This window comes from Tamandua tetradactyla, chromosome 24, assembly GCF_023851605.1.
Source record: "Tamandua tetradactyla isolate mTamTet1 chromosome 24, mTamTet1.pri, whole genome shotgun sequence".
In the NCBI taxonomy this organism is placed as follows: Eukaryota; Metazoa; Chordata; class Mammalia; order Pilosa; family Myrmecophagidae; genus Tamandua; species Tamandua tetradactyla.
In genome coordinates this window covers 33194587-33218331 of record NC_135350.1, presented here as the reverse complement: position 1 = coordinate 33218331, position 23745 = coordinate 33194587, and the positions used below count along the sequence as shown (strand labels likewise).

The 23745-nt window shown below is 33.5% G+C and overlaps 1 protein-coding gene across 3 annotated transcripts in view; it reads left to right on the top strand.

Annotated features, from left to right (window-relative positions):
• GRID2 (glutamate ionotropic receptor delta type subunit 2) overlaps positions 1-23745 on the top strand; it is a 1588850-nt gene that overhangs the window by 901143 nt on the left and 663962 nt on the right. For all 3 annotated transcript variants that reach the window (XM_077142855.1, XM_077142857.1, XM_077142856.1), the window contains 3 exons: positions 7073-7126; positions 14390-14563; positions 21959-22120. In XM_077142855.1, coding sequence (XP_076998970.1) covers positions 7073-7126; positions 14390-14563; positions 21959-22120 — 390 coding nt within the window. The remainder of the gene's footprint in view (positions 1-7072; positions 7127-14389; positions 14564-21958; positions 22121-23745) is intronic.

Genomic DNA, 23745 nt, shown 5'->3' with positions numbered 1-23745 from the left:
ATAGATAGATAGATAGATAGATAGATAGATAGATAGATAGATAGATAGATAGATGACAGATGGATGGATAGATAGATAGGTAGATAAAGTTTATTCAGTTAATCATTGTTTCAAGTTGCTCCCATTCTGCAAATAAAATGGGAATTGAAATTCACTAAGTACTTCAAAGCAAATGCTTATGGAGTGGAATGATGAATGAGGAATGAACATAAGATTATACAGTGGTGTTATACCACGTAACATTTACAAGCTTTAGTTCATCTGTGATTATTCTAATTTTGAAGAATGCATGATAGTTTCTACATCTTGAAGGAAGAGTGGTATGGGAATATTTGTACAAAGGATCTTTGTGAGTTACTGATTCTGGCTGCTATGCCATTGTTTTATAGTTTTGAGCAAGTTACTTAGACTTTTTGTTCCTCAGTTTCCTCATATGTAAAATGGACATAATTACAGTGCTTGCATCGTAAGGATGCTGTGAGGATTAAATGAGTTATTCTCTGCATAAAAGCACTTAGTGCTTGGCACAAAGTAAGCGCTAGGTAAATATTAGCTAAAATTATCATTGTTATTATTATTATTGATGTACTATAAATAGCATATCAATAAACAGTTACCAACTAGATGCTAGTGGCCATTCATGAGTATTATTTAAAATACTGCACGACCTGAGGAAGAAAAGGAGAGAAGATAAGGAAGGAAAGGAATTTGCAGTTTTGAACACATGTAATGGCCAGGTGCTTTCGATATATTCAGTTGCTTAGTTCTTACTACATACCTGTGAAGAGAGTACTGTTCAAATCATCAGGAATACAAGACTCGGGATGAGTAATGCACCTAACTCCTGATAAGGAGGCCTGGCATTTGAACACAGGTCTGTTTATTCAAGTTTTATGTTCTTGATCTAGTCCAATACAGCCTCCAAATGCTGGGGTATTTTGCTTTGGAGATTCTGAAGATGATATGCTTCATTATCATGTCAATTATCAAGATCTCATCCCTTAAAAAATTGAATTGCTTCATTTATTGCACATTTAATTTTTAGAAATTAAATTCCATCTGGTGACTTCCTTAGTTTATCAAATGGCTAGTCTTAGGTAAAGTAGGGACTTCCACAGACAAATAAACCTGGGTTAGGTCTATAGAGTTATATTGTTTCCACAAATAACATTTAGTGGAAAGCTGCCTTTCTATGTGTGGCAACAAATAGTTACTGAAACCCTAGTATGTGTCAGTCACTATTCTAAGGGGATAGACCACTTTGGAAACAAAGTTCTTAATCCAGTAAAGGTTCTATCTTAGAACACAGAAAGAGACAGAAAGTGAATGTGGGTGTCTATATTTATTGCTTTGTCTCAGGTGGGACAAATGCTCTAAGAATAGGACAAGGGCAAGTGATAAAAAGGCATGGAGGGATAAAAAGGATAAGTGATCTCGGAAATGACACTTATGCAGAATCCTAAGCTACGTGAAAGGAAGAAGAGAACTACGTGCACGTCACTGATGGAAAAGCATTTCAGGCTAGAAAGAAGGGGAATATAAACTACGATATGACTCTAACAGTTAAATAGCTACATACAGTTTAATAAAGGCCGAGATAAAGGTGTTTTTGGAGTGATATGAGAGCATAAAGGCAGGGACATTACAGCCTGGGGTGAGGAAACAGGATGATTTGACATTTGGTTTGGTGTTTGAGTTATGAGAAGCACTTCATCAAGGAGAAAGGATAGAGAAAAAGATCAAATGGCATAAAGCAAGGGCATCAAAGTTCAAAGCTGTACAGGACCTGCATGTTGAGTTTAGAGGTGATCAATGGACTTCTCTTTAAGAACCTTTATTATTATTATTATTATTATTATTATTATTATTATTATTATTATTTACTTCAAGATAATAAGAAAGCCTTGGTTCATAAATCCCAGGTGTCACGTTCCATTATGCCCCAAATTGTCATGTAAAGCTCTAATCAAAATCCAAATAAGAGGCAGTGTGATGGTGACTCAGTGGCAGAATTCTTGCCTGCCATGCTGGAGACCCAGGTCTGATGCCTGGTAACTGCCCATGAAAAAAAAAAAAAAATAATAAAATCCAAATAAAAACTCTATTCATCTGTAAGTTGTAATTAAGACAAATTTACTCTGCCAACAGTTATTCAGCTTTTAAATAAGTAGGTAAATAAATGAATATTTTAATATAATTCCCTCCTTTTTTGCCCAGAGTAGCATATTACAATATCCTGAAACAGGCAACGGATTAATGGACCTTCCACAAGCCCTACTTTCTTAGTTATTTTGATGTAACCTACCTTTAATCATATAGCAAACATCTAAAAGAACTCCAGTGCCAGCAGAAAGTCGCAAAGAATTAAAAACAGTAATAACGTGGTCCCTCACACCAGGAACAATTGTCAAATTTTAATTTCTTTTCTCAGCAGGCAAACAGTTGAAACCATAAATTCACTTTTAATCATTGCTCAATCTTTATATTCTTGCATCTCTGTGTTTTCCTCATCTTAACGCATTAGGAAGCATAGCAGGTAGCCTTGTGTTGGCCAAATCTCGGAGGTGGCATGTTTCCATCTCCCAGGGGGTGTGGGAAGACTCAACTGCACAGCAGTAACAGTAATTCCAGCATATCCGAGTATGAAATAACTTTGGCAGTAATGGCAAAAGGATTTGGATGGAAGTGCACTTTTGGTCTTCCAGCTGGAAGATCACAGCAGAGACTATAAAGCAAAGGCACAGAGTTGGGTGGCAGATAGTGGCTGCTTGGATAAGAACAGAAGTAAATTGGGGATCCATGCTGAGCTCATGGGGAAGTGCAAACAAGACTGTCCTTTCAGAACATCTCCAAGCTGCCTAGTATCAGCATGAGGGATTACTGATGCCATCTGCTGGATATACTTGGGATTTAAAGATGGAATCAATCTACACCAATAACACTCCAGGTTCTCCTTATATTGTGGTTTTAGTTCTAGTAAGGAGAAAACAGAAGCAAAACAAGTAAAGCAAATAAACAATGGAAGTTTATTGTACCTTAAGAAGGCTGGAGCTTGGTACTATCCCTTTGCATTTCAGAGAATTGAATTGCACTCAGTTTTTTAGCAGAACCCTATGGTACTACAATTTAACTAAGACATTCAGGCAACTGGATGTTTGTACTGTAAATGTGTAAGTCTCAGCTGCAAATCTACTATGCAATAAAACTTTATACACTTTGTACACTATCTACTCCTTTCTATAATTTATGGAAGAAGAGCCCAGTGTTTTTTTTTTTGTTTTTTTTTTAGTTCTGTTTTGTTTAATTACAAAGGGAGAAAAGTTTGAAAGAAAAGAAGAACAAATATCACTATTTGATCAGAACAAAACGTATGCATTGGGTCTTATGGAAAATATCATAATTCAATTTTGTTTTTGTTTTTGTTTTCAGGAAATATTTTCCTGTCTTGTTTTTGTTCTCTGCAGTGTTATTCTAAGATCATGATTTTAAAATTACAAAATCCCTGATGATTAGGTTTTAGAGGTTTGGGGAACATATGGCTAAATTAATATTTGTTCTTGTCTACATTTCCCAGAGTGTACTAGTCCCATGAGATTTTTGGTAGAAAAAAATGATTTCTGTGGTCAGACACATTTGGAATATGCTGCATTCCAAATATCCTGTCCTGGAGATCCATACTGCACATTAGTTAAAAATAGAAAAACTAATATTTATTGAGATCTTATAATGTGCCATTACCTCATCTAATCCTTATTATGATTCTACTATGTGTTCCCTATTATTAACCCTATTGACAAATGAGGAAACTGAGGTCTAGAGGGCTGGTAATTTGGCCAAAGTCACTCTATATGAAAATGAAGGCATTCACCTTTGACTTCAGAACTTCCACCCTTAATTCCAAAGCTATGTGTCCTACAGTTAACTAATATATGGAATAATATTATATATATTGACATCAAACTTATGTTAAGTACACTTCTCAACTGATATTAACCTATTAACGCTCTGATGAGTACTGTAGCAAAAAAAAAAAAAAAACCTCTGTTTATCTTTGCTTAATCTAGCATTTTAAAATTTATCTGGCTACAGAATTCTTACTAATTTGATTGGGAGTAGTGTCCCACAGATTAAGGTTGTAACCATGCTGAGATAAACATTTTTTTTGTAGTTTTGCTATAGATGAGGAGCTAGGAAGGGAGTAGCTCCTTAATATTTCTTAGGCCACTTGCTCCAGAATAACTGCTGGCGTCCTCTCCCTGGACATGCCACTTCCCAATTTCTACCTGACAATTTGGAATGGGTAGGAATAGGGAAACACACACCCGATATCTTCGCTGCTGCAGGTGCCCAGAGCCACTAGGACCCCTTTGCATGAATGTGTACTATTTAGTACATTCTGCAAAGGAAACAAGCTTTATTTAGTTAAGCCTCAAGGTTGAGTAAAAGACGGCATGTTGCTGTTACTGTTCAGTCAATTAAATTGCCTTGCACGCTACTAGGAACTGTTTCACATTTATTACCAGGGAGATACAAGCTCTGGCAGTGTTGTTGGTTTCTTTGCTTCAGATTGTCTTATATTTAGCACCTTTAAAGATTTGAGAGCGAATGATGGAAGACATGGTGACAAATTGTCAGGGTTTTCTAAAGATTCAGAAGTTCTAAAGTTCCTGCCAGTGACAGATGATTGGTCCTTACTCATTGCTTGTCTTCCTGACAGACTTTTTTTTTTTTTTTTTCCGTTTTGTTCAGTTGCCTTAAAGTGAGCTCAGCTTCTTGGGAGGTGAAATAGTGTCATTTGTTACAACTACATTGCTAAATATTGATACGGCATTAACCCTAAATGAATATGCACCACACTCTTTTTACACTACTAATGGACGAATGTATAGTCATAAAAGAGAACTATGGGGTAGGAGGAAGAGAAGAACAGACTAGGAAGGAAAATGTATATTTCTTTTCATTCTGTTATTTTCATACAAACGTACAGGAGTCCGCACTGGATAGTATTTGTCTTAGTGACTTGCTACTTTCTTTTGATAGTCCATGCATAATATGATCTTTTCAGCAATGTTTCTAAGACATGATGGTAATAAATAAATTTTATTTTTAGAGCATTTATTATTCTAGAACAGTCTTAAAAACTTTTGAAATTTTTTCTAGAGAAGTACAGTTAGTATTTACTATCTTGCAAAAATTGATAAGAATCTACAGAATTAGAAATTAAAAATCTATTTAAATGATATGCTTGAATATGAAATAAGTTCCCACTGAAAAAAATGGGAAATTTCAAATTGCTTAATCCCTTTTATTGATTTCATATATATTCACTGCTAAGGCTCTAGATGTGGTATTTAGGTAGAGAAAATGAGATAAAAGAGAAAATTTTTCCCTGCTTGAGTTCTAACATAACTGCAAAATAAATATAAATGTTTTAAACATTCTTACTTCATTTTTTACTCTTTTACCCTGAAATAATTCAGTCCCCCAATTAGTCATGGCATTAATCTGGTACACTATTTATTTAGACTTAAATGTATCAAGTAGAAAGGAAATAATATTTAAAAAAATGTATAAAAATGATCAGATTAATTGACTTGGGATTTGCAATAGGTAGTTGGATTTTGTTATCTAGACAAATAACTGGGAATTTATTTTTTAGGCAAATACGTACCTCCTAAGAATGCTCTCTGTATATTAGCTCAATTTGATAATACATGAGAAGAATAAACATTTTCATTACTTTTTCCCATTTCTTTTAACTCCACTGCAAGTTTTAACCCTTCTTGTTTTTGGCATATATAAGGATTACATTCTACTATTTCTATGCTAGTCACTTAAGTAAAAGAACTCAGAACTCACAGTTTACTGGGTTCCCAAATTTTAGGCTATTGAATTCCCTGTCATCACTTTATATTCCTTACCAAATGTTCCTTCTATTACTGATACCAGTTACCTTTTTTAGTCCATATTTTCTCTCCTTGCTTACTTTCAGTAACATTTAATTACAAAAAATTGAAGAACTCATATGCTCATTGTTTATGCGTGAAGATGTTAACCTAAGGAACTTACATTCTTCTGTTAGTTTCAGATAACATGGTATCACAATAGTACATGGATGTCAGTTGCGTATTCTTTAGCATATTATTAAAGGGCTAATAGCTATCTTTTCATTTTTAAGTACCTTTCCAGTATAATTTGTTTTCTTTTCCTAGAGAAAATTGGGGTCTTAAAAGAAAGTCTTAAAAAATTCAGTATTCGTGAAATTGCCAACAAATATTGCAGTTTTTGAAATCATATCACTTATAAAAATTTATCTGATGAGTTTGTTTTTTAAAATGTATTAAGGTTACAAAAAGATGCATAACTGAGATTAATAAAAACACATTGCATAGATAAGATAGCCTCAATTGCTCTAGCAAATAGCCTAAAATATAATGTTGCCACGCAACAGAGGTTTATTTTATGTTCAGTGCAGTTCCACACATTAATTTTTATTTTTTTCATGCAGTTAGTAATCTGAAAGCTACTGCTATTACCCACCCATACCTTAATGCTAATATAGTGTCAATTCCTTTCAGTCTTTACTTCCAGATAATTTAGAATTCTGCCTCCTTAGAAAATGTGTGGCATAAAACTTGCCGAGAGAACATAGAGAAGTTTACTTTGTCAAGAGAGTAGCAAGTATATATGTAGGGAAGGAGTAGAAGAAAAGAATGTTAAGTTAGAGCCAGTATGGAAAGATACATACTTAGGTACTGGGAATGGAGAATATGAGTTGAACTCTACTCTCAGTTAAGTCATGACATTATTAGTTATATTATTATTATTTTTTATTTGTAATCTAGGTTTTTCTAGAGTTTCGACAAGTTATGTATTCATATTTAATTAGCTAGTTACACACAGACACAAATGTTTCTACAGCACTTTGCTGATGAGTTTCTATCTTCAACTGAATAATAAAGGCCTTTCTACCATATGATGCATTTTCTTCCATTTGAAAAGTATATCCATTTTGTTTGGTTGTTTTTTTGTGATTAATGCTAACTGATAGCTGGTTTGTTTTCTCTTCCAGGTTGTGGAGACTAATTTGGTTGCTTTTGACTGTCACTGGATCATTATAAATGAGGTAAAGCCAACTAAATATTATTGTCAACCGTGAGTCCTGTTTTTGAGTGTATTGACAACATTTTCTACAGCCTTGAATTTCCAAGAGGAAATAGAACATGAAGTAAACTTTCGGCATACTGAGTGGATGTTGTCAAATAGAAATAGAATGAGGATTTTAAAAATATTATAAAAGGCCTTGTATGAATAAAATAAATGGAGAAGTCTTCCCCACTGAGTATCTGTTAGCCTTTTCCGTTGGCTCACTCTGCCTGCCGAGGCACATCATCTTTACAAAAAGTACAATTCTTCTTTGTAGGCACAATGAATCCCTCCCAGTGGAGAGCTTGTGTTCCATTTATATTTTAATGTTGTTTCTAAAAATTTTATGCCCCCCCCTACACAAAGCTTGAATAGTTCAGTGCATGAATATGAATAAACAGAGAACAGATTACTTTTCATAAGAAATAAAATTGTTTCAAAATCCATTAACTTGACAAATTCTGTATGAACATTTAAAAAGACAATATATAAAATTAAATAGGGTAATGCAATGGTGACTCAGTGGCAGAGTTCTTACCTGCCATGCCAGAGAGCTGGGTTTGACTTCCGGAGCCTGCCCATGAAAAAAAAAAAAATTGAATATGTATTGCCACATCAGAACCCTGTGAAATAAGTTGTCCATCAGCAACCATCAATAAGAATCAGAAAGGACAATGAGCAGATTGGGAATGTATAAATGATGTAACCATGTGAATTTGCCCTTGAGACCTAGTACTCAACTACATTTATTATTTATGTGCAAAGAAAATGTATTATAGGTCTATGGATATTCAATATGGAATTATAGAATTATAAATTTTGGTTTGGGGACAAAATAGCATTTGAGGTAAAAATTCTGGTTTTGCTGTCAGCAGGACAGGTTAAATCCTGTCTATAAAACCATGGATATATAACATAATTTCCCTGTGCCTTAGGTTTCTCATTTATATAATATGTATACAAAGATCTACTTTACAGGTTCATAATAAAGACTAAATAAGACATTATCTAAACCTCCGACATAATGATTGGCACATAAAATCAATACATGATATTGGCATAATTATTATAGCACATTAAGGTTCACAGATCACTTTCACACACACTATTTCACTGTATACTAAAAAGTGATTCTACGAAGTACTAAGGGAATGTGGTCCATGGAAAGTAAGTGAGTTGCTCTCCTTACACAGAAGAGTAAAAACGATAGGTATTGAGTAATTGTTCCCATACAACACTGCACTAAAGGAATGATTCTTTTAACTCAGTTTAAAGTCTCTGGAAACATCTTCCCAATCTGTTTTGGGTCTGCCAAACTTTGGCTTATGTGATTTGCCACTCTTTTCTTCATGGCAAATTGTGGTTTTCTGAGATATCCCAAAAAAAAAGTGTATGTGGCACGGGGGGCAGAGGGGGGACAACGGAGGGTGGAGGCATGGTATTCTCCTCCTCAAAGAAGGTGTGAAACTTTCTACTTTTCTAATACCTCTTAATTTTCTATCTAGAAGGGCTAATCTGCTCTAACGTGAGGACGGAGGGAAGGTTAACAGGGGAGCAATTTAGCAAACCTTTATGATAACTTTTGAAATTATAGATTTTCATATTTTTTTTTATGCAGGGGACTAAGGTTCAAATAAATTAAAGGTATGTCCAATATTACACAACTATTAACTGGTGATATTAATATTTAAAACTGTGTCTTTTCTAGTCCAAAGTTCCTATTTTTTTTTAATAATTCTTTTTGTACAGATTATATTTTTGCAATTCCCACTGCCTTAGTTGTAATCTTAGGGGAATCACTTACCGCATTAATTTTTGTTTTTGTTTTAATTATTTTCTAGATAATTTTGAAATAGAGAATCTCCTTGACCCCTTCATTTTATCTTGTGCCCAACTTCTGATGAGAATATACCACCCAGATCTCCTGAGGCTAAACCAGTTGAAATAATGTTAAATGTTCTAGTCCATTGAGCTGGCCAGGGGGAACATTATTTCTTGCCTCCTTAACAACCTGGATTAATCAAAAACAAATCAGTACTTGCAGTAAAAAAAAAAAAAAAAAGAAATGGGGATAGCTACTTCCTTTATTCTTCGGCAGAATTGCAAAGGGATCCCTGATTAAATATTTTCCTATTTCCAATTTACCTTCTAAAACCATCTCTCATCTTAGAAGTATGGACCCAGGTAGTGCTACCCCAAAGGACCAGCAGTATTTATCCACAACTTGTGGTTCAATATGTACTTTGAAAGAAATCACTTCTTCATGTACATATAGAGATAGTCTCTCACTAAGTAGACTAATATGCATTTTATTTGTGATGAATGTCATGGGAACAATAAGACAAGTTTACATTTTACTGTATCATTCACGAACATTATGATTCATTTGGTTTAATTTATCACTAAACCTTTATTTATATTAGGTTTATATTAAAATATTAGGAAGAACAACACTGTCTTTAAATGGATGTTCCATAATTTGGGCCACTATTTTAAAAAATGAAACACCCACACATAGAAAGCAATCTAACCAGTAAGTAACTCAATAAGTGACCATGATGTAGAGGACCTCAGTTCTTTTCTCATTTTAACACATGATAGCTTTATACTGCAAACTCTGGCGATTATACATTCACCTGCACCTTTACTGAAACCCTTATCTCTTTTTTTTTTTTTTTTTTTCTTTCTGGCAATCCTCCTTTCTTACTGGCCCTTCAGCAAAGGTATCATTTCTTTTGGGCAGATCAATACCATTCAGCCTCTGAAAAACCAGTGTCCACAATCCACACTATTTATAATTGATTATTATTTGTGTCTAAGCCCACTTAAAATTTGGAAACTGAGCCTGCTTTCTGTATTTTTAGCCCTAAAGAAAAACTTCCCTAGCCAGAACCTCTACAGGTCACCTCATTCTCCCCTAAATACGTCTCGGGAAAACTGACTCTCATTATCTTTACTTCGTCTTTAAGCATTTACACACCTATTCATACAAATTAATACTGAATGAATCATAATTTACCTTAGTTTCCATAAAAGAAGAAACATGAATTTCTTTAATTTGCCAGGAAGCTAATAAACTGTAAAAGTAACAACAAAAAATGCAAATTCCCATTTTTATTGAACATGGGGAACATGAATCTGTTTAGTTTGGTTTCTGTAGCTATTATTCTGTTGTTAATTTTAAAATGGGTTGCAAACATTTATTTAATCTTATTGTACCAATAGTTTTTTTTCCTAGCGAAGGGCAATAAATCAAAATTGGCACCATGCATCATGAAACAAAATGATGTAGAAACTTGAAAATAATATATATATTTTTTTATTTGCATTAAATATGCTATAATAGAGGGAGGCTGGTGACATATAGCCTATAGTTGGTTTATTCCATGTATGAGCATAATGTTTATGTAATTATTTCTTATTAATATTAAACTTTATAGATATATCAAAACATAATTTTTGCTGAAGTACAAAGAGTAAGTATATAAGCAGTCTTCTTAAACTACACTACATTTTAGACTGCTTAATCTCATTACTAAAATCTACTTTATTCAGAACTGTTAATATTTTTAAAGCATCATAGTGTCTAGAATTAAAATTCAGGTAACTAATTTCAGATGGTGAAAACTTGTCATATATTCATTCAGTTTTTTTTTTATTTATCAAACATCTGTTGTTGTTAGAGGCTAGGAGATAAAAAAGATGAGAAAGAGGGGAGGGGGTCCCTTCTCTGAGATAGTTTATATTCTAGATTGCTATCTGCTTTAAGAGATTTTGAGGGTTCTACCCTCCCAAAGATTCTATTATATTTAAGGCTAAAATTGATATACTATAAGGAGTCAAGAGTGATTCAATTCTACTGAAAGTTTTGTTCTAGGAAATGGATGTTTCTGGATGGACTTGTGTCCCTACCAGATATTTTAGATTTTTTCTTACTTGGGTCTCACATAGTTCAGCAATCACCATACATTAACATTTCCAAGCCAATTGAATAAAGAGTATTTTCTTGAACATATTGAATTGATTTTTTAAATAGATTTTTAATCATTTTAAAGTATATAATAAATTACCTTAGGAAAACATATGGTATATTATTTGCTCCTAAAAAAGTAAAATTGAGAAAAATTAGGTACAATAAGACATATCTGTTCATTTTCTCATTGCAATATTCTTAATTCTTAGATATACTCAGTCAAATAACTTATGCAAAAAGAAGTTATTTTATGCTTCAGATTCTTTACATTTTCTAAACAACATTCAGGAAATGTCTATATATCCACAGAGATGAATATATTTGGCAACAATGTAAGAGTGGGTGCTGTGAGTGACTATTTAGGGAAATGAAAATCTAATGGGCTAAGTATTATTTTTAAAATTCAGAACATTGGTAGATATAAATTATAATAGATTGCATACTAATTTCATGTTTTAATACAGAAGTTTATTTATGGATTTTCTTTTCATTTAAAAAGATCTCTTTATAGAGTAAGTATTCACTTGGCTTTTGGTGCTCACATAGCATCTGCCACTCTTGAAATGCACCTTTGAAATGCAAAGATTAAGTTCTCTAAATATAAAACAGCTGCCTAATCAGGTTTTCATATCACTATCAAACTGTTTTTGAAATCAGATGTCAGAACTAAAATTGCAAGTGAATTTTTTGAGACAGACTGTCTGCTAGTTTCATTCAGAATGGCATAGTCTTTCCTCCCAGAAAATTACTTTCTTTGCTGTTCCCCAAATAATAATAGACAAAATATATTTAGTTCAAATTGGCATTCCTTCAGTATATTTTAGTTATTTAGACCTGAAAACATCAGGTTTTGGAAACTGTGAACGGTAACCACCCCTTTTTTTGGGGGGGGAGGGGGTTGATTTTTTTGATGTTGAAAATAGTCCTCTTAAAAGCTTTCTTTCATGATAGATGTCTTTATCATTCTTATAGACTTACCAGGTTGTAAATGCCAAAATAAGGCATCTTTACAGTTTTAGGCACTATTGTTCATGAATATTTATCTAAATAGTCCTGGTAAAGAAATATGGAATTATTATGAATTACTTCAGACAGTGTCTCTTCAGATTTACAAATCTATCCTATGAATGAAGAATATTATGAGTGAAGAGTTCATAATTCCTGCTTTCTTCATTTATGAAATGAGAATGACAATATCTGGTTCAGCCTGTACTTTCTAGCAGAGTATGAGATAATTAGTAAAGCGTTTTTACCAATTTTGCCTGACATTATAGTAGGCACTTAATAAATGTAAATTTTTATTCTAATAAGTTTATTTGTAGTTCACTGTGTGTAGAGTAGGTGAAGCAGTGCTGTTTGATAAGATGTTATTAAATCTTAGTGTTGCTAAAGAAAAAAAGACCACATATATAACATAAGATAGGTTATATTGTCAGAAAAGTATAATTTTTCACTGCTTTTTAAATGAAAATCTCTATTTGTACCATATGTTTTTTTAATGTTAGATATTGAATATGGTATTAATTTGTTTTAAAAGATTGTTTTTATAATCAGGGCTTTTAAAATAGAGTTCACAAGAACCTATTTAATTCTGCCTTGTGAGTAGTTGACAGAGAATTAAAAAGTGACCTTAATTTTGCCAGACAGAGCTTTTGGTGACCAGTGAAATGACACAGACTAAAAGGAAAAGATGGCATTTTAAACGAGAAAAACCAATTTTTATGGTACATTAAGGATTAATCGACCAGAAACCTGGGATATTACACTAGAGACAGCTGATGGCAGGTGTTATTTTATTTTAAGAAAATCTATATTTCATAAAGAGCATACATAGAGGGTAAGTTTTAAATCTATTATATACTGCAAGGACAAATAATATCTGATTAGTCTAGAAAGAAAAAAAGGAAAATTTACATCTGTCAGTTTTCTTCTCTCATTATTTTGTGATAAATCTTTGAATCAAAATTGAGAAATGCTAGCTTCAGTCCAATACTTATCTTGTGTCAAATCTTTTATTTTCATTGCCGTTAAGAATCTATTCAAAACAGTAATTGCTGTTTGCAAAGTCTTCATTGGTTTAAAAGGTTCCAAATGGACATTCTTAAGCATAAATTACTTTTGTAAAGTCTACCTTAAAACCAAAATGTATTCTGATCATTTCTACTCTGATGAATTCCAATTAGAATAGAGATCCCATAAAATATTATTTCATTTTCATTATTTCTACATCCGTCATTGAGCTAAACCCAAAATTTAAATCTGAAGTTGAGGGGAGAAGAAAGTAGAAATCACATTTCTTTGAGTTCAGTAAACATACATGTGCAAAATAGGACACATTTTAGCATAACAAATTGCCATTATCTCCCCCTTCCTTACCCTGGTTCAGGCTGCTTTAACCAACACAATTTTTCTTCTTTATGTTGATAACCCAATTATATACTCAGTCACCTGTGCATTCAATAGTTGTGAGCACTTTGCTTAATCTGTTCCTTAACACAAAAATGCAGGGGTTATCACCAATACTTCTAAGAAATAATTAGGCAACTCTTGAAAATACTTAATATGTCCTCTTTTTCTCTTTCCTTGCCTCATTTAAGATTCTTATTTTTTCCATTGTTAAGAACAGTATATTTTACTGTTACATTGTAACTATCTTCCTGGACAAAGTGCTGTGGAATCCATTAATGATTAATAAACTATAAAATCAACTTATTTGTGACTTTTTTCAATATTGTGACCATGCACACACATTTTTCTTAAGTGTTCAATGTAATGAATTGCAAACTTATCATTAATAAAAGTATATTTGAGGGGTGCAAGGGTAGTTCAGTGGTAGAATTCTTGCCTGCCATGCAGGAGACCCGGGTTCGATTCTTGGTCCATGCACTTCCCAAAAAACAAACGAAAATCAACCAAACAAAAATTCAACAAATGGTGCTGCAGTAACAGAATACTCACATGGAAAAATAATGAAATGTCACCCCGTCATACAACATAGAAAAAAAAAATGTTTATTTGAGCCAATTGCCTCCATTTAGCATTATCTAGGCAGTAATGTATATAAATTAAGGCACAGACAGCAACTACAAATAAATGATTCCATTAATGAGCATGCATTGTTTTCATTTGGATGTATGCTAAGCATTAAGTGAATGTGATACTGTAACAGAATCCTTTAACATTTCGAGGTGATAACTCATGAAGGGTTTTGTATTTCTGTTCCTATATTAAAATATTTCTAATTCTTCCATTTTGTATCTTATCTTACAGGAAATAAAGGATGTGGATGTGCAGGAGCTTGTGAGAAGGTCAATTGGAAGGTTAACCATCATTCGGCAGACATTTCCAGTCCCCCAGAATATAAGTCAGCGATGTTTCCGTGGCAACCATCGAATATCTTCAACATTATGTGATCCAAAGGATCCGTTTGCTCAGAATATGGAGGTATATTCTAAATACCAGGGTCTTTCTTCCAGGGTGCTTTGTTGATGGGCGATTGCAGAGAGATCTTTTTCAAATTGCATTGGATCCAGAATTAAGCATGTTAGTGTTTTCTTAACTATTCTCCTCCTCCAGCAATCCAATCTGATGGGAGGATGTGTTAAAAGTCTGTGTCTTTGATACGATGATCTCATTATAGAAAAATACCTACTTGCTCGATAAAAATATAGTAAGTAACACTTACCCCCTTCTAAATGAATAGATTCCTAGAATTTCCCGTGATAGAATTTGTGATTGGTATCTCTTAATGCCAAATTCCATGTTATTAAGCTAATAGATTTGTTTAGCTTTTCTGGCAAAAAAAAAAAAAAAAAAAAAAAAAGAGCATAGAATTTGTATTAAAAAAATAGTAGTCCGTAGCTTGACTAACTTCACCAAAATGTTCTTTAGAAATTCAAAAATGCCATAGTATTATATGGTCATATCTCACTTAGATGTGATAGAGGTGAAATCTTCACCATTTAGAATACAACTGAGAATTTGGAAGTAAATAAAATCTCAGAGCATCAAACCAAACACCAAGTTCCTGCAGCTTACTCCTAAGAATGTGCTTTAAATACTCACCCAGAGCCTATTTATTTTTCTTAAGAAAAATCCTACCAGATCTTTTTATATCTTTCTGCTCTAGAGGTCTCAAGATATCAATTTGCAGGAGTGTTGCAAAGGGCAGACACACTGACAACAGCAGGGCGCCCTAAGGAGCTCTCTATAGCAAGAAAAGACAGGAAAAAGAAATCAATCAGATATAATAACTCAAACATCCTATCAGTGTAGGACTTTTTCTGTAAAAATAACCCTGTGTAATAAAACAGTTCCTAAGAGTATCCCAGTGGTATACCTCTAGTATATTAATTACTATTTAAGCCATAACCCTGAGATAATAGCAAAGATTAAAACCCTGGTCAACTTCAGAAGTCAGGAAACCAAAAAATAGAGTGTCAAAAGCTAGTCCTTCGAAATGTTTAATATTGTTAGAATAGTTTTGACTTATAGCCTAGGAGGGAAGACTGGTTTATCCCCAATAATGTCAGGTAAATAAAATTATTTTACAAAAATACTACTCCTTTAGAAAGAAAAGCTCAGAAACTTCCGCATCCTTAGTCACCTTTGGATTTTCTTTTAGATGAATTACCATTTGCCCAACTATTCATTTGTATTTATTAACCTTTTAATAAGTAGCATGTATTTACCTGACAGCTGGCTCCCATATCTTTTCCTAAAACCCCTCTGTTCCCTGCTAGTTATTAAGCTCCTTTAGAAAGGAGCATCATAAAATCCCCATAATGTACTTTTTTTAATCTTTATTTTCCTATCAACCTACGACAGTGTTTTACAACTCTGTAACTCTTTGTGGATTTGAACTTAATTGAAGAAAAGGCAGTGGCCAAAGTGAGCCATTCTGAAGCCTTAAAAGGGGCTACTTAAATTTTAGTGACTCTCTTATAATGACCCACCTTGGCATGTTAATTGGTCATTAATATAATTTATATAAAAATGATTGAATTCTAGATGAAGAAAACATGGAGGAATTTTGTTTTACAAAATTTTATTCCCGTCAAAAGAAACAGCAGGAAATGAAGCACAAGTTTAAATAAGCAAAATTACTGACTGCCATTTAGGGAAAGCAGAAAGTAACTATATAGCACTTTAAAGCACATTCACCTAATGACATAATCCTTCCATTCCAATTAAAGAGTTTCTTGAAACTAAGAAACAAATATTTTATTTATTCATTCTCAGACGTATCTGATGGTATAGACTATATTGGAATTCTTCCTTCACAAACCCCACCTCTGCATTGACTGCATTTTCATCTCACTCCCCTCAAACTCACAGATGGAAGCAAACAGGCCACTTACTGTTTCTCTGAGATTTCTTACATATTAACTTCCCTTTTATGTGTGATGGAATTTGACTCAATATTTAATATATAGAAGGAAAACGGACAGAAATATTTACGTGGGAAAAATCCGTATAATTCAGAATCCAAATGCACCTCTTGAATTTAATGTGCTCCACTAAAAGAAGAACATATGATATACAGACTTGCCTGGTGAAAATTTTTGTCTCACTGAAGTTAGAGAAAGAAGCAAGATAAAATGCTATGTCAAATCAAATTCTAATCAGCAAGACACCACTGACCAAGAGGAAGTAGCCCCTCTCAACTTGGTATTCATAAAACAATGCAATTAAATATGATCATAGACAGACATACCTGAGAATTCAGAAGGATGCAATTAAATAAATTTAGAAAAAATAAAGATATATAAACATATCTCAAGTAAGCTCTAAAAAACACGACTTGTAAAATTCTGCATAAGCAAAGGAAAAGAAGATACAGTGAGACTACGGAGAGATATCTCTGGGCTGTTACAGCATTTTAATGTGACATATAAAGGATGTAGGTATGATTTAGGAAAGACAAGAAAGCAAATTTCACAATTTTTAATATTAGTACCAAGAAACATCAAATTCAATTAGCTGAAATTGAAAAAATGTATGTTAAAGAAAACATTTTAGCTAAAACAATGTTTTTTGGCTTATGTGAAGCAAGAAGGCAATGGGGCATTTACTGCTTGGTAGAGCTCATGTTACATTGATGGCCAATGGAAAGAAAACAGAAATACTCAAATCCTTTTTTTTGTTTGTTTTCTTCATCTAAGAAAAATGTTTCCATAATTGAGAAGTTTATAGTAAAAGTCATTAAAAGTATGTCACTGACTTAGAAGGAGCCATAGTTTGGAGATGGTAAGTCTTGGTCTCTATATCAGAAGCATTGTGCTAATATCAGGAGAGAGAATGCCTTACTCCTCTCTCTCTCTCGTGTTGATAAACAAGGTGAAGGTAGAATAAGTGGACTTAGAAAATGAACAGCCTAGAAACTATACCAGATGAACACCTGAAGGAAAGAGGATGTTTCAGAGCAAGAGATAGATGCTGTCAAATATTGGAAGGTTGTCACATTAGAGAAGGTGGGTACTGGATGTTCAGTGAGGTCAGAGAGCAGACATAGTGGCAATGAGGTGGAGAGAAATGATTAGTCAGATAATGGGATATGGGAGTTTAAGATTTTAGAGTGGTGTGTCTTTGGGTATTTTGGAGAACCATTTGTGTTGGTTGTAGACAGAGTAAAAGTGAAGATCATCTGTATAGATATAGAAGTGGTCTTATTTTATTGCTGGGAGATAGATTAAGATCACTGTGGGTGAGGAGTCAAAGACCTCATGAAGAAAAAGTAACCAAGAGATCAGTAGATGATGGCAATAAGGAATGATAAAGGGTGGCATAGCAGAGAAAATGAATTTCAATTTCTCAAGCACTTGCCTGAGAAAGAAGTAACAGATTGGATCGGTAATAGAAAGCTCAAAGAATGTCATAAACTTTTCCATCATCCAAAACAGAAACTCTGTATCAATTAAGCATCAACTTCCCCTTTCACCATCCCAACACCTGCCTCTGGTAACTTGTATTCTAATTTCTGACTCTATGACTTTTGACAGAGCCATCTGATTTTACATGTAGTTTTTTGCTTTGCTTTGTTTACATGGAGAGGTACTGGAAAATGAACCCAAAAGCCATCTGATTTTAAACGTGAATTTCTTCTTTTCCTTTTCTCCATCCTTTCTCTTCTTTTATTTGACAACTCTTTATCAAAAATCTAGCAACATATGACCAGCTTTCAGGCTAACAAAAATCCAAGGGGGTGAAATATAAGCATCCCTGCACAGAAGGAACACACATTTTAGTATAAAAAGGAGATTAAAGAAAAAAAAATCTTAGCAATAAGATAAGTTTCAATAGAGATATATGCTGAGTGTTATAGGAGAATAAAAGAGGACTGGCCAATTTAGCCTGTGGGTAAGGAGAGTCCTGGGAAGTTGTCAGGGGAGGATTCCTTGCAGTGAATGTTGAAGGAAGTTAATTAGTTGGAGAAAGTTAAAGAGACATCAAAAGATGCTACCACAACCATCTCATATACACACCTTAAGAGTCAGAGAAAGAAACAAGATAAAGGGAGAATAAAACAAGACAGTTTGAGGCAAAGGAGACAGAAGATGTTAGAAAAGGTCAGATTACTGCATATCATAATGAAGAGGAGCCATCAAAAAACGTTTTTTCTTGGGTTTCTAATTGTTGAGCTCAGCCCACTCATCCTTAATGGTTCTGCTGTGTTTTCTTGTTGGGTTTTCACAGTCTGATTTTGACGTTAATTTTGATTCATGGACTACTTATATCTTCAAGTCCATACTTTGATCGAAGTGGATATCAGCTACTCCTTCCTTCACCCACCCCTCCCAGTTCCCCTGATGACTCGGCCAAGCTAACCAAACAAAGCAAATGAATGCTTAATGAGTCTTTTCATTGTTAATGTTTTATGAGTCACCAATCATTGAAAATAATCATCCAACTTTGGAACTACTAGAGAGCCCTAGTTTTATTGATAAGGAAACTAGCCAGTTAGGAATGAAATTTCTTAGCTTCCAGGTCAGTGCTTTTCCAAACACATCATCAAAAACAAGATCAAGGATTTGAAATTTAGACATATGGAAGAGGAGACTGCAATACCTACTCAATACTGAGTATGCAGTACATGTTAGTACTATGATTTAGTGGCTATACTTCAGAAATGAGATTATCCAAAGAGTCTGGAGAATAAAAAATACCCAAAGGAAAATTAAAATATCCTGAAATACTGAGTGATTATAAGCAGAGTGAATTAATCTAAATGGGTGTAAAATCGAGCCTATTAATGTGTTCTGTGTACAAGTATTGCAGACCATCCAAAATATTAGAAAATTTCAAACCTAAACTCAAAGCAATTCATTGCATTTACATTAATCAGTGATTCTCCAAAACCCAATTGTGGACTCTCTTTGCTCTTTACATAAGAATCATTAGGAAGCTTTAAAACAAAAATAAACAGAATCCTGGCTTGCCACCAGGAATTTGAATTATTTAACTCTGGTGGTAAAGGGCCTGTGTTTTTTAAACCTTTCCAGGCGATTCTCATGTTCATGTCAGTTTAGAAGTTGTCAAAATAATAATCTACTATTTTTCAGTCTGGAACACTTACAGCATATACATATAAATATGTTATCCTAGTAGACAAAGTATATTGTTAAAAAGAATTCTAAACTTTATTTAGAATATTACTTTTGTCTATGATTAAAACTTTGTTTCTAATGTACTTGATATTTCCCATGATGTTTAATGCTCTTGACATCTCCATAATAATTAGAAAAAATATATAAAGAACTGAACCAGTTATTATATTTATAGAATATATTAGCCAAATAATGTTCAACCTTTCATGTATTACAAAAAATATCAGAAACATTATTAAATTGGGAGTTACAATGAGGAAAAATAAGTATATAAAAATAGTAATTAGGGTGGACAATGGTAGCTCAGTGGCATAGTTCTCACTTGCCATGCTGGAGACCCGGGTTCAGTTCCCAGTGCCTGCCCATACAAAAATAAATAAATAAAATAAGAATTATGCAATGAGTATTATTGTCTGAATTATTATAGATAATCTTATATGCTAACATAAAAGCTAATAATATACTTAATAGTTCCCGAATTTTGTTCAGTTTCTTATTAGAACTTTATGGGACCTCTGAATTGTACTAAATTAAGGCTTGCTGCTGTAGCTAAACTGCTTCTAAAGTTTACCTGTGTTTCTTTGATATTAATGGGCTTTACTTTGGAAAACATAACTTCATGGAGAAGTGATAGGTTTGTATAGTAATTACCTATCAATTAAATCTCATTAGTAATTGGTTGATATTTCAGCTGATTTTTTGTCCGCCATGCCTTCCAAAACCACCAAAATGACATGGTTGAATGTGATTAACATGTCTTGTGATAGTAAAACACATAAGGATGAGGTTCACGGAAAATCAATAAATTAGTCTCTAGTAATTATCTGGTTAGGGAAAGAGGGGAGGTAAAGAACAGTGAGGACTGGAATTTCCTTATAAAGAATAAAACTGTAGTTTACATGTGTAAGAATGTTCAATGTCTCTTCAAAGAAAAGTTCTACCTTCTGTGAATATGTATGCATAAAATAATGCTAACAAATACAAAGGATTTAAAATTTACCTTGCATGGAAAAAAAAAAAAACAACAACACACAAGGCATGTTAGAAAACTCTTAACAGTTTTCATAGCCTCAAATCCTTCCCTTCCTCTGCCTAATTATCCCAATAGTTGAACCTAGAATTGTTCTGTGATGTGGCCAGAACATTCTATACATTTCCTTTGTGATTAATTCTAATCAAAGGACAATCAACATACTCTCCCCTGTTTTCAGGAAAAACAAACCATAATAAAAAGAAACTTAAAAGAATCTTTGACAATTAAAAACTTTAAGATGGAATTAATTTTCATAGCTACATGATTCTCTAATCTTTTATTTTATGTTGGGTTTTCCTTCAGAGAAGCAATAATGTAGCATTCAACAGCATTTGTTGACCTGGGATTTCTATTGGTGTTCATGTTTTCTAAATAATTTCTAATTTATTTGAAAAAAATAAGCACTTCCCATTATTAATTGGCCGTATGGATAGTAGTTCGGTCTAGACTTAAATGTAAGAGTGCAATTGATGTTAGGAAAAAATGACTGTAATTCACGTTCAATCTATATAGAAGAAAAATAATAACATGATTACCTTAGAAGAAGAAAGCATTTACTTAAACACACATTCACAGTTAATAGACTACAATATTAATCATGTAAATGTCTTGTGATACATGTGTATATCTATATATTTCCTTATATATCCTTTATCTCTGTAATGTTTATGAATTTGCAGTTTCCTTTCATTTTTCGGTACTAAATCCCCATAGATCCAAATGTACACACAGATGGCTGCTTCCTTTTCTGTACCTGTGGCACTGATCTTATACATGAGCTCGAGTTGATATTGTTCCAGCTGAAAAAGTAAAATGCAAAACTTGACATACTCAGAAAAAGCTGTATTATTCAGTTTGCCTTTCCAATCTGAAACCTTTAGATCCTTACCTCCTCAGCAAGAAATAAGGGCCAGTGATTTTCTAAGGTCTGACACTAACAGCCTTGCCTTGGTAGAAACCTCTTTTTTATCTTTTCTTTCACACCTAAATAAGATGAAAAAGCAATTGAGGCCTACAATCAGACAAGACTTCTTTCTTAATGGCGAAATTGCCCAGAAAATGAAAAAGAAACCCCTGCTTAATAAATAATCCAGTAAACCAGCCATCTATGACATGAATGGAAGGAGCTGACAATTTCACCTTATTCTTGATGGTTAGTGTCAATGATGCTAACGATCACTGTCTGATGTTTTTTTTCAGATTTCAAACCTTTACATATATGACACAGTGCTTCTGCTCGCTAATGCTTTTCACAAGAAGCTTGAGGACCGGAAGTGGCACAGCATGGCCAGTTTGTCATGTATCAGAAAGAACTCCAAGCCCTGGCAGGGAGGGCGTAGCATGCTGGAGACTATCAAGAAGGTAACTTCAGATAAACACTTCACTCTTCTTAATTTTCTTGTAAGGAGAATGCAATAAATCATTATCTGGTGAACTATCTCTTAGAAGGATTTTTTTTTTTTTTTCCCATTGACTGTGCTGGCAATTTGAAGCACAAATGATGGGGATATGGGATATTTTTTTTTTACCAAGGACAGAAGGTCACATATATTAAAGGGGGGCTTTATTGTAAGGGAATTTGTCTGTGAGAAAAATTGGTCACTGAAATATTTTAAATTGCCCGGCTGTATCATCAGAGTTAGAGATGCTCCCATTATGGTGCCTGTCACAAAACATGTTTTTGTTTTTTTTTTTAAACCATACCAACAACTGAAAAATAAGCATGGGACATAGGTTTCTTAGTTAAATGATAAAAGGTAAGCGATTGGATTTGCTGATCTATAATTTATCTTACAATGAAGATATTATGATTCATGAATAGTTAATATTTTGCAGCATTTGTGGCCTATTTTGGGTACTTGATTGCATTATTTTTCACTGTCAATGCATTGTTCAGGTTGGCTGTGACCTGATTTGGCTCAGCTACCTGTTTCATTCCCATAAGGCAGTTTATGTTGTTTAGCTCCTCTCAATGGTATAAGAATTCTGCAGTTTATTAGCTTCTTTGTCATGTCATCCTTGATGGCATCTTCCATTTATCTTGCACAGCTTCTTGGACTTCAAATGAAATGATTAAAAAACAAATTTCTCCCATACCCTTTGCCCAAAGGAGACAGCCATTTGGAAGTTTATCCTTTATTGTACTTGTCTTTTTTTTCTTTGAATGTATTTGCCTTTCTCTCCTGAAACAAAAGGAGAAATATCTGGTCACATGAAATATGAAAACATTTAGAACATTCAGAAAAAATCTAGAATTATGAAACTAGAAGAGAACTCTGTTAAACAAAAAGTGGAAAGTGGAGGAAAAAAAGTGTTTTAGGTAAAGAAGAGCTTGAATCTTTCTCTTGACACTATTTCCCCTTTGCAAAAGAATCACTTTGATGAGAATTTAAGGCTCTAATAAGCAGAAGTACTTGAGAATTAAATGTATTGAATATATTGGCAGAGAAAGATTTTTCAAATGAATAAGTCAAATCCAAACCCAAGGTGCTGCCAAAATCTCCCAGCTCTACCCACATGAGAGCTGGCAGGTATGAATCTGAGGGAGGTTGTTGAATATGATTCTGATCCTGCCAATTTATTAATTCATGGCTTGGATAGGATGCAAGAATCTGAATATACTCATTCTTCTGAAGCTTTCTCACAAAGACATAATAATAGTTTGGCAGGTTGCTCAGGAGACCCTCACTTAATGAGAATATCAGTAGGAGGGAACGCGAGTCACCCTAATATTCAGGTATTTCTCATGTAGAAATTCAATATAGAAAATGTTGCCATCATAAAATTTATTACAAAAATAATATCACATAATAATTACGGAACTTTATTGGGGAAATATTTGCATATTTGTCCCCATAGCTTCTAACACAGTGCCACTTTTTAAAAGGAATATAGCCATTCTATGCAGCAAGAAATGTTAAAGTTTGAATGATGACATGATTGCAAATGTTCTATTACATTATATTTTGTTTCATATTTCAAATTGA